The sequence below is a fragment of the Echeneis naucrates genome, chromosome 4, assembly GCF_900963305.1.
Source record: "Echeneis naucrates chromosome 4, fEcheNa1.1, whole genome shotgun sequence".
Classification (NCBI taxonomy): Eukaryota; Metazoa; Chordata; class Actinopteri; order Carangiformes; family Echeneidae; genus Echeneis; species Echeneis naucrates.
The window spans coordinates 6,221,541-6,232,657 of NC_042514.1; the positions used below are offsets into that span (position 1 = coordinate 6,221,541).

The following is an 11,117-nucleotide window of genomic DNA, read 5'->3' on the forward strand; positions in this document are numbered from 1 at the left end:
GAAGCCAATTATAGCGGTTAAAAGACAGAGGGTTTGTGGCCTATGGCTGGCATGAGGGGTGCAATAAATAACTGAACTGTTGACAGGGAGCTGTTTGGCTGCCGTCAGAATAATAATGAGGTTATTGCTACCCGCTGCGACCGTATGATCACATTTTGATTATTTTTCTCATCCCACCCACCGCTTGTTGGCAGCCATATATACATGCCAACTGCGCACAGTCTCATGCACGAGGAGGGAGAAGGCCCTGCAGGTGACCACTTTGGCTTCCTTCCATGATATTTAAGTCTGGGCCTTCTCCCCTCATCTGCCTCTGAAGATACAACGAAAATGCACTATGATACTTTGGTTTCCTCAACAAAGAGTGTTGTTCCTCCGAAGACATGAGCACGTACACGTGCACATGCCAGCAGACACTTAGAGCTGATACAGACACAGTTACAAAGATGGACTGAAAGAAAAAAAAAAAAAAAAACACAGTATACTCTGCTCTTGTTGGCAGTAGCATACCGCGGTGACAGACAGTTAGATTGTTCCTGACCATTGACTTGCACTATTTGCTCTGCAAGGTCTGATTTCATAGTGGGATATATGAGATGGGTCCAGGAGAGGGTTCACGGCTGGGGCAAGGAGGCACTCCATACAGTGGGACTTCATATCTCTCTGTCACCCTGGGCATTCTCCCCTGACACAGCTTTCAGCCCCTCCGTTGTCTGGAACCCCCTCCCTGGGACTTCTCAACCTCTCTTTCCCCAGGATTGGTGCATTCCAGCTGGGCACAGTGCCTGGGTGGTCCCCCTATCCCCCTCCACCCCTCCTCAGCCCCCACCCCCACCCCTTACAGTCCGCTTTGACTGGAGGAAGGAAAAGGCAGAAAAATGCAGCAAGGGCCTTTGACCATGAGGAGCACAATGTGAGCGTTGATGACTGCGGCGTGGATGTGATGCTTACCTGCCACTGACCCATGCTGCTGTCATAGCCCAGCATTTTACAATCTGATGATCCACCCAACAGCCAGGGGAAGATGCCTTGCTGACCTGTCACCTAGATCGGACTGATAAGCAGCGAGGATGGACTGACCCGGCTCTAACCCTCAGCATGAATACCCCATCTCCATAACTGACAGATCAGTCTGTGTTTTGTCCTGGATGTGCAGCACGCCTTCATTCTTAAGGTTCACCGTATCGTAACATTATTTATTGATCATCGTCGGTCCATTCAAGATGAACAACATACATTACACTGTGAGAATAAATACAAATACATAGCCAAAACAATTATTTACATAAGTATATGCAGTTATAATCTCATATTCTAACATTCAAATATAGTGAGAGGTCTGACGGTGTCATGCATACACAGGAGACTTTAGAGAGCCTGCACTGTACAGTTGGACTGCAAAGCATAAAAGGCAGCAGTGTAAATGTTATATCCGCCCTCTAACAGCCTGATCATTATTTAAAGTATATTGCATGGTGTCACAGTGTACCAAAATCCCCACGGTGGTGTTTTTTCGCCCACTTCTTCAACTACATCGTCCAAACACATACATGACAAGACCAGAGAGACGAACGCTGGCTGAGGGAGACGAACCTTCCCACTCTCAGAAGTAAGAGTCCTGCATGGAGTAGAGACGATCGATGGGGGTAAGTAGAGGGGAGTCACCCAGGGAGGGGCAGTCGCTGTCAGCCACAAGACAAAGAGAGTCTCTGTCCATGTCACCATACAGGCCCTTAAAGCCTAAAATAAGAGACAACATTGTTGCTTCATCAGTAACTTAAGTCTTCTCTGGAGTCTAACTTGGAGATCTGCATAAACAATGTTTGTACAGATCTGCCCCAGAGAAAAATAGATGTCAAAAATAATGCCATAAAATTATGTGCACATATTTTTTTTTTAATTGTCTCTTGTCTCACTAAATGCTGAAGCTCGGAGAAATAGTGCACAGCATAGCTCTGATCTTTACCATAGGGGTGCATGTGATCGCCTGGCATCTGCGGGGGAGTCAGGCCCTGTCTGAAGGGGTCCATGTCGTAGTCCTGCTGCTCCAGCGTGGTGAGCCCCATCTGCTGCTGCTGCTGCTGCTGCTGAATGTGGGGATAGGAGGACCCCAGGTGCTCTGTCTCAGAGGTCAAACCGCCACATGGGGGCGCTGTGGAACACGGCACACAGTTCACTGTCATCTCTCCATGACTTTTACTATTTAGCATTTCAATTTACGAGCCTTAGTCAATTTCAAAACACACAAATCTTATGCTGGAAACCTTCCAAGCTACAAAGACTTTCTTGCCTTTTTAATGTTGATTTTGTTACATTTATCTTAAAAGACGTCCTTGCTCTTTTACAAAATACTGTTCGTGAACCAATTTTTATTGCATGTGCAGCAGTTTTCCCCTTCGAGGGTCAGCTATCACTCAGTTTTCAGCAGTGTAATACCTGTACGATGTGACGGGTGGTCGCGGTGTTCCTGAGTCTGCTGCTGCTCTTGTTGCTGCTGCTGTCTCCTGGCCAGTTTCTTCATCTAAAAACATGCACCACCAGATATTACAGCTAGCAGCGCACACAGGTGTATTGTGGAACCCGCTCCGCAGCCCCGCTGCCACCCAGGCATACGAGCGTGTTCACGCAATTGCAAAGTATTAACAGCGAGGTAAAGGACATCTTTCAGTGGAGGAGGGAAACCACACATGAGCCCACTTTGTGAGGAAATATGGGGTTTAATCTACAGTGATCTCGCAGCGAGATGTCATCAGTTTCCTGTATGAAGAGATAACCAGGCTGATTTCCAGTCTGGCATACAAATACAGTGTAGAAAGACTCCTTTTATTAGGAGGGCATATGACTGTGCTCTGTGTGTGTGTGTGTCTGTGTGTGTACTTTGTATTACTTTGGCTCTTTGGTTCTGGAACCAGACCTGCACAACCCGGACGCTCAGGCCAGTCTCTGCTGCCAAGGTCTCCCTTACCTTGAATTAAGATTCAGAGGGAAGAAACAGAGAAATAGAAAGAGAGAGAAGGTCAGCTGAAGGTCAAGATTGCTGGAATCACTTCAACCGTCCACCTCAAGTAGGGACGAAAGGATAGAATATTTATGAGAAGTATTGTTCGACTGACTGACCGATTGCTTGACAAAATATCTCTGCTTTTTGATTCTTAAACTCACGCTGAGAGGAATTCAGCATGTTTCATGTTTATCCAGTCAGTATATTAACAAAGCTATTAGCGTTAGCTGTGATACATGTTTTTAGATGAAGAAACTAAACTAATAGCAGCTAAATCAAATGGTCTTATTTTTAAATAATTGTAAATTTCCACACTACATGCTCATTTCTGTGAACGGCCAACATTATATGATTATTGATATGATAAGATGTTCTTTGCACCCACAGCACCTTCCAGACACTTTACCTTTCGACACGGTTTGGATGAGACCTCAAAGGAGGCTTTAAAGGTCCGTCTCTGGTGGGTGGTCAGAATAGTGCGAGGTCTTTTAGGACGTTTGCTTTCCTGATCTTCTGATCTGATCCGTCTGCCAGTATTTCTCCCAGATTCCTCCTCCTCTTCTTCTTCTTCATCCTCACTTTTGCCTGTTGGATAAACATGATGGCAAAGATGTTAATTTTCCATCAAGTCACTCACATAAAGAAATTACAATTTTAATCTAATCGATCAGTTTTTTTAACTTAGTTGTCTTTTAGTATTGTCTAAATTTGCGTGACCTCTCCTTCACTTGAAGGTTTACCACATTACACAGAATACCTTTCATTAACCATTGTCACAAAGCCCTTTTACAATTTCAGTTGATAATAAGTGATTAAATATTAAAAACAAAGAAGAATTTAAAATAACCTTTTGGGGAAACATGAAGGCTGGGATTATAGGGACTTCACCCTCTGGTGGCCAAAAAAAGTGAAGCAAAAATATTTAGATAAATATTCATTTAAAAAAAAAAAAAAAAAGCTATCTGTGAAAATAACACTTGAGAGGAAAGCGAAAAAAAAAAATGGGCAGATGATCTTTTTTTCTTTTCATTAAATATATATATATTGGTAAAAAAATGAAATAAAATAAATGTAAAAATGGCCTCAGGACATACGCTGTCTTGGGCCTGTTTTGTATTGTTGTTGCACAAACACGTGTGTAGATACATGCAGCCATCTACTGTACCTGTGTCAGAGGAGGTCGGGCTGGTCAGACACTGGTGGTAGTCCTCTCTGGCACACAGTAGCTGTCCCTCCCTGAGGACGCAGCGGTCTCCGGTCTGCAGGCGGCAGGAACAAACGCTGCAGGTGAAGCAGCGCAGGTGGAACACAGCGGCCCCGGCACGCATCACCATCTCTGCAGGGGTGACCGCCTCCGCACAGCCTCCACAGCGCACTGCAAACAGACTGGAGGAGGGGGGGGGGTAGAGAGAAACTGTGAGAGGTCAGTACATAACAGACTGATGCTTTTGTTTAGCTGAGGAGACCTGGACTGAAGCTGGGACACTTGAGGACCCTTCACACCTCAATAAGAAGGGACTCCATGAGGAAAAAAACAAAACATGCTTGGTTGACTTTGGGAATGTTGCTGACTCGAGCTGTCACTCAAAACAACTGCCAGCCTGACCTCTCCCCCGCCCTCCTCCTCCTGCCCCGGCCACTCAGACACATACCCTTAGCATGGCGGGTGTGCATCTTAGCGCCTGGCAACCGGGACTGGTGGGCTTAGCCTCAGAGACTGTTGCCGTGGCTCCGGCTGCCATGTCCGAGGCTGTGCTCCTGGGGAGGCGGGAGAAAGGCTCTCGGCAGGCCATGGCTCCAGGCAGAGGGGGGGAATCAGATCTCCCGGTGGGAGAGGCTGAGCCGCCGGTCCCAGGAATTATCTGCGGAATTATCCTTAAGTCTGCTTAACCACAGTGGGACAAAGACAGAGCCAGCCCCCAAGCAGCAGGACCATTGTCTGCTGGCTGGCACCGCGGCATTTTGGGTCTGTCACGCAGGATGATGCGTCATCATTCTGAAGCTGGCGTTTGTCTCCCAACCTGACTGGGTCAGAAGACAAGTCAGCACAGTGGCATGAGAAACTGACAGATTTTTTTTTGTGTGTCTTTTTGTTTTCCAATAAAAATACTTAAACAGCCCACACACAAGACACACGTGGTTCAACTTCTATTCTTGCTGCAGTGGATTTGGAACAAGCAAACACCGAGGTGTCTTAAAAGTGAACTTTAGCACAAATATTAGTCAAATTTATTTTTGCGGAACTTGAAAATAAAACAAATCTAACTTTTCACCTTTCGAGCATTGCTAAAAGTAGAATTTAACGGCGACTCAACATAAAGCCAGGTTGAGACATCCCTGTCAAGAGCTCCTGAGCCACAACATCCTAAAGCCAAACATTGCTGGGACCTCTTACTGTTGCCGGGGGGTCACTAGGGAAACAGTAAAGCCCATTCCCAGAAGCTCAGGAGGGTCAGTCCGGCTTCTTGACCCATCCGAGCCGTCTGCCCCGCGGCCTCAATGGTATGCACTTTAATATGGCCAACATGCCGCTTGTGGTATGTGGATTCCTGTGGCGGCGGAAGAATTTCCAAAGGAAGCGTGTCGGAGGAAACACTGGTGGTGTTCCCGGGTTTGTATGATACAGCAAAGTGCTTAATTTAATGTCTCAATATGATGCTAATGCTGAAGGTCAGCGAAGAAGAAGCTACGGGCATTAGTGTTGTGAGATCATCCGCGTTTTCGAGAATTGCTTTTCCATTACAAGCCTCGTCCAATTTGCCTTATTATCCTCACTACTCTTGAGCATTGTTAATGCAAAGGTAAGAGTAGCTCCAATACTTATGGAGCAGCTTGAGGTGTTTAATATTTCAGAGTTTCCGCTGACATGATTGGCCCAGAGGCCCTGCCAGGAGAGCGGGAACACTCAGTCACGCTGGATTTAGACACGGCAATTAGTGACAAGATCATTACTGAGAAATAAGTCAGCAAAATCCCGGGCTTCTCCACTCCGACACAGCCTGAGGAAGTCACTCTCAAGGCAGATGCACCGCAAAATACAATGAGTGTTTAGTAGAAATGCACAAAGAAAGACGCGTTTGGCCAAAGCACTCCACTCTCGTCCGTCATTCCGGATTCAGTGCTGACCTTTGGCAGTCAGGCAAACACGCTGCTGGTCTGCGGGACAAGCACAAACAGATCCTGTTTCTGGATCAGGTTAACCTGGATTCTCAGCTCCACACACACCAACAGAAGCTTTGTATCAGATACAGATCTGCAGGTCAAGTGCACCACCAGTCACAGCGCCGATCTGAAGACCAATCTGCCGTCCAGTGCACCCGTCTAGTGAACCGTTCAGACAATCTAACCAAGCTAAAATTCACATTGTCAGATAGGACTTTGCGCAGCTTCATTAAATTACAGTCTAGTCTCCTTCACAGTGTGTATTGTGCGTCCTGTGGGCTGCTACATCTAGCTATACAAACATGCATAATACAATTGCATCATTGAATCTAGAAGGTGCTGTATTTTTTTTAATTGGTAATAAAAAAAAAATCAAAAGATAAAAGTAATAATATATTGAGAATATCCACCCCCAAAAAATACACTTAAATCACCAGCATATCATTTATGAGTTGCTAGAAATAGAAAAGCTCCTGCGGTTATCTCATAAATATTATCACTATGTTTAATATTTATAATTATTATTCACTCAATTATGGGTCCTCTAAATTACATTTTACATTTTCCTATTAAATAATTAAATTATTAAATGTATTAAGTTATAATTGCTCAGTAATTGATATACATTAAAACTACTGATCATTAGTCCGTTTCATTGTTTGCTTAAATCAATCAGTCAAAATGATCTTGAATTGTCAGTTATTATTTTTTAAATGAAGCCTCTGCAAGCTGTGGCAGAACTTTAAACATCCCTAACTGGAGAAATAATTATTATTATATGATAATAATTCAACACGCTGGTTCTCATGGACCGAGAAAGACAAAGATACTGGAACAATTATTGTCCTCAGCTCAGACAGAGGACACAGTGTGGAGTTTTTAAGAAAAGACTGAAAGTTAAAAAAAAAAAAAAAAAAAAAAAACAACTCATGGTGGACAGAAGAGCTCATGTGGTGCTATAACCTCAGATAGATAGTGTGTGTGTGTTGAGGGGGGTGGGCAATGGAGACGTGAACCCTCAGAGGGTGGAGCTTTGGCACAAGGCCTCCTGCTAATTGGTCAGGTCAGATATCTCACGGTCGGTTGGGCGTCGTCCCATTGCTCGACACGGGGGCTGCTGTGAGCAGAGCTTTCCAGATGCCACAGCACAAAACGCCAGGGCTCCTGGAGCGCACCTTCCCCCAAAATAAGTTCACACCATCCTCACCGTCTCTCTTCTTGGGATGCACCAGACCTTCTGACATATGGCTCTACTCTCCTAATTACCTTTCAGTCCTGATTTCTCTCTGTGTTTGGGCCAAGTGCTTTTATCTCGCTGTAAACCCTTTGATTCACGTTCTCTCATGAAGTTTCTGCCTGATTTTCACTCAGTAAGTAACTAAAAGCATTAATGGCATCTTTCAAAACGGACACATTTTAACTGTTCAGCTGACATATGCTGTGTTTGCAAAGGATCCAGTAAAATTTCTTCCTTGGTTGGCAGAACCGCTGTCACTAAATTGTTCAGAAATAATGTGAGCTTTTAAGCTCGTACAGTTTTTTTTGTCTTGGCTCTTGTTTAGGTGAGGGCATGTTTTGCAAGAAGAATGAGAGGATGAGGCACATAACAAGGAAGGCGGGAGCGATGGGTGATGCTTGTTTTTTTTTTTTTTGGAGGGGGGGCTACCTCACGGACCAGACCATATGTTGTCCCCAGCTTGCAGTTGCCACGCCAGTGGGTCTCGAAATTTTAACACATTTTGACAATGTGTCAGTTGAGCTCTACCCCTGGTTGTGTGCTGTTTGTGTGTGTGCTGTTTGTGTCAGTGAAGGTGTGACCGTGCTGTGTGTGTGAGAGAGAGAGACTACGGATGTGTGTGTATGGATGCACCTACAGTATGCAATAGTGTTCTCACATTCCAGCTCCCTTGCCACCCCTTCCTCCTACAGTCACCTTGTTTTTAGCGCACAGTGCCAACTTCCCTGGAAGTCAGCTCACACCACACACAAACACACACACACACACACACACAGAGCTAAAGAAACATGCACACAATATGTAACACAACTATTTTGCCAAGAACTCCAAAAGCTAGCCGTTTGTATCATGTTCAGCACAATGCAAAAATATACGTTTAAGTTGCAGTAAAGAGAAGTCACACAACTCTCTGTCACAACAAACACACACACACACACACACATTCTTAGCCAAGGTCAGAAGTGGACAAGGCTTCTGTTGTGAAAATTGCCTTAATATTACCGGATTATCTTTTTTTTTTTTTTTTTTTTTTTTTGATGTAAAGCCAAAAAATAAAATGAATAATAGAAAATAATAATACGAAGAATATAATAAAGACATCAGTGCCATTTCCTATAACTGGGAACACACAACATTACAGCTCACATCACAGGCTGAAATGTGATAATTTTAGTTTTAATGAAAAGTGAAGTGTGTAGACTACAGTGCTGTACTGAGCCAAGACTGATGCAGACTGCTGCAGTGACAGTGAATTCAATTGTGTTTGGTGGTGCAGGCCTTTAAAAGTGCAAAAATCAACTTCTGGTGCTTCGGTGTTTTTATCAATTCAGCTGTCACATCGACACAAACCAAACAGTGTAAAAAGGGGATGCACTCACTCAGCATAGTCCTGCTTGCAGTAAAGTTTGCGGTCCCGCAGGAAGCAGGAGTTGTGGAGCGCGTCCCCGCACGCCGCGCACCGCACGCAGCCTTCATGCCAGAGGCCGCCAGACACTCTGAGCAGGAATCTGTCCGTGATCGGCCGGTGGCATCCGGAGCACACTGCCCTCTGATCCATCTCTGCAGTGACGGGAAATCCTCTCAGTGCAACACTTTCACAGACAGTTTGGCCAAAGTTTCGGGGCTTCACCTTTAAAACGCTGCGGGTCTCTTTAAATGATTTGAATTGTTTCGACTGTTGAACTAAGCTGAAGTGGGATGATGGCCCTGTGGTTTAGCATAAATAATGTGTGGGGAATAAAATAACCAAACAAAATAAAAGTTTAAAATAAAATAAAACCATAATAATAATTAGGTTAGGAAGACTCAACGAACCCTCACTAATCGATAATCGACTATAATTATGTCAGCGTCTTTGACTAAAGCTAATTGAAGCAAATAAACATTTAAAAATGAAATTAGAAAAACAAAGCAAACCCAAAAACAAAACAAACTCTTACCTTGCCAAATGTTTCCTGACGACAACAAGGCGTTTTAGGTTCAAACTCCCAGTTTCTCTCAGAGCATCTCCGGAGCTCAGAGTCCTGCTGCAACTTGCTGCTCAGACACTCAGAGAGGAGCGCATCAAAGTTTCCCCTCTGAGCTTCCGTCGACTTCACCGAGCCCACAGTTATTGACTATTTGGCCAATCTATCAATTATCCTATTAGGAGTGAACGGGAAGGAGGAGAGAGAGAGAGAGAGAGAGAGAGAGACTTTCTCCATATGCAGGTGCATGTTACCTCTCTCTCCCTTCCCTCTGCCTCTCTCTCTCTCTCTCTCTCTCTGTCTGTCTCTGTCTCTCTCTCACTCTCTCTCCTCCCCATGCTGAATGCCAGAGTTACCACATATACACATGAAAGCCCCCCCCCCTTCCATTAGAGAAAAAAAAATAGTGCTCAGGAAGTGAAGTGCAGGTTCAAAGGTCAAACTTTTACACTGTACGGTTGGAGTTAACGGAACAGTTTCTTGCTGCTGATCAATATGGATGTTTACTCTCACCAGTGTCAGGTAAGCAGCAAAAGTCACTCCTCTTTTCAGCAGTTTTGCTTTAATTTCTGTGATTCTACTGAAGTCAGCGTGTTGACCGATTTCACGCCTTTCTTACTGTCCTTGCTGCCCTGAATAAAAAGTGCTTCTTTGTTATGCACCTTTTATGTTTGGTGAGCAAACAGCTGGGGATGTTCACGTTGAAACACACAAATGGGAACTTGAACAGACACTTTTACAACTGTTCTTGAATATAATTGACTTTCCTGCCATGATGTGACTGTATGTTATTGTGGTTCAGGACCAACAGGGGGCACCAGTGATATTTGGATATCATCATCTACAAAAGGTCTGTGGTCTGTTGTGTGCATGTTTTAATCTGCAGGATAATCTAATTTTTATTTATTTATTTACAAATGAAGCATGTTCATGAATCTTGAAGTCTACAAACAGGTGACACTACTTTTGTATAACTTCATAACTAAACATCCAATTTGTAGCTTAAGTAGATTTTTTTTTTTACCTCTACAAAGCCACTCTTCTTAAAAAGCTGTTGATAGTTTGCTAATGCACGAGTATTCACATGAGGTTTTTGTGCTTCATCTGATGGTGTTCCACCTCTCATACGGCCTCTGTAGTCTCTTTCAGATCTTGTTGGCCACTGCCCTTTGGGGAGAACAAATATGCTTAAGGAAATCATGACTGGATTTTGTAGAGTTGTAGAGTAAATCACAAAAATGTCTTGAGCTAGCAGTAACCAAAGTTATAAATATATGTAATATATATAAAAAGTGGTAAATGTTAAATTCATTTATCAGATGTGGATCTCATCCAGGTGGTCAGCATGTCAATAAATGATTATCATTGAAACGTCAGAAGAAATTCAGCAATGGTAAAACCCAAAGACGACAAAATGAAGAGCAATGTTTCATCTGCACATGCGAAGTGAAGCTAGGCTAAATGAACTATTGGACGATGTTGGGCTGGTGCTCTCATGTGCGAAGTGCTACGTTGGGTTCAGGGGCTCCTTTTGATTCGAACGATTCATCATATTCAACAGATTTACATGTTTATTCTTGTTTTTCATGTATTTCATGTAAAAGGAAAAGCTGTGTTAGACCTGAAGCCCGCCTGTTGGCCACAGGGATGTGATCTTCACCGGACTGCACAATTTATTTCTCGTTATTGTTTCTTAATTTTTCATCACAGGGATTAGCAATCCCTGCCAGTCCCAGTATTTTTGTGTAAT

The 11,117-nt window shown here is 43.9% G+C and overlaps 1 protein-coding gene across 1 annotated transcript; it reads right to left on the reverse strand.

Moving 5' to 3' along the window:
• Positions 1-1,603: 1,603 nt before the first annotated feature.
• lmx1a (LIM homeobox transcription factor 1, alpha) lies at positions 1,604-8,958 on the reverse strand. The gene is made up of 7 exons (XM_029500084.1): positions 8,780-8,958; positions 4,167-4,387; positions 3,408-3,586; positions 2,888-2,965; positions 2,437-2,521; positions 1,967-2,119; positions 1,604-1,740 (listed from the first exon to the last, which is right to left on the reverse strand). The coding sequence occupies exons 1-7, from the start codon at positions 8,956-8,958 to the stop codon at positions 1,604-1,606; spliced, it is 1,032 nt and encodes a 343-aa protein (XP_029355944.1).
• Positions 8,959-11,117: the final 2,159 nt, after the last annotated feature.

Excerpts from the sequence above, each read along its gene's own strand:
- lmx1a (XM_029500084.1), bottom strand. The coding sequence starts at position 8,958 with ATGGATCAGAGGGCAGTGTGCTCCGGATGCCACCGGCCGATCACGGAC. Across the intron at positions 4,388-8,779 it reads TGCAAGCAGGACTATGCTGA|TCTGTTTGCAGTGCGCTGTG; the intron begins GTGAGTGCATCC and ends CCCCTCCTCCAG. Across the intron at positions 3,587-4,166 it reads CCCGACCTCCTCTGACACAG|GCAAAAGTGAGGATGAAGAA; the intron begins GTACAGTAGATG and ends TTTATCCAACAG.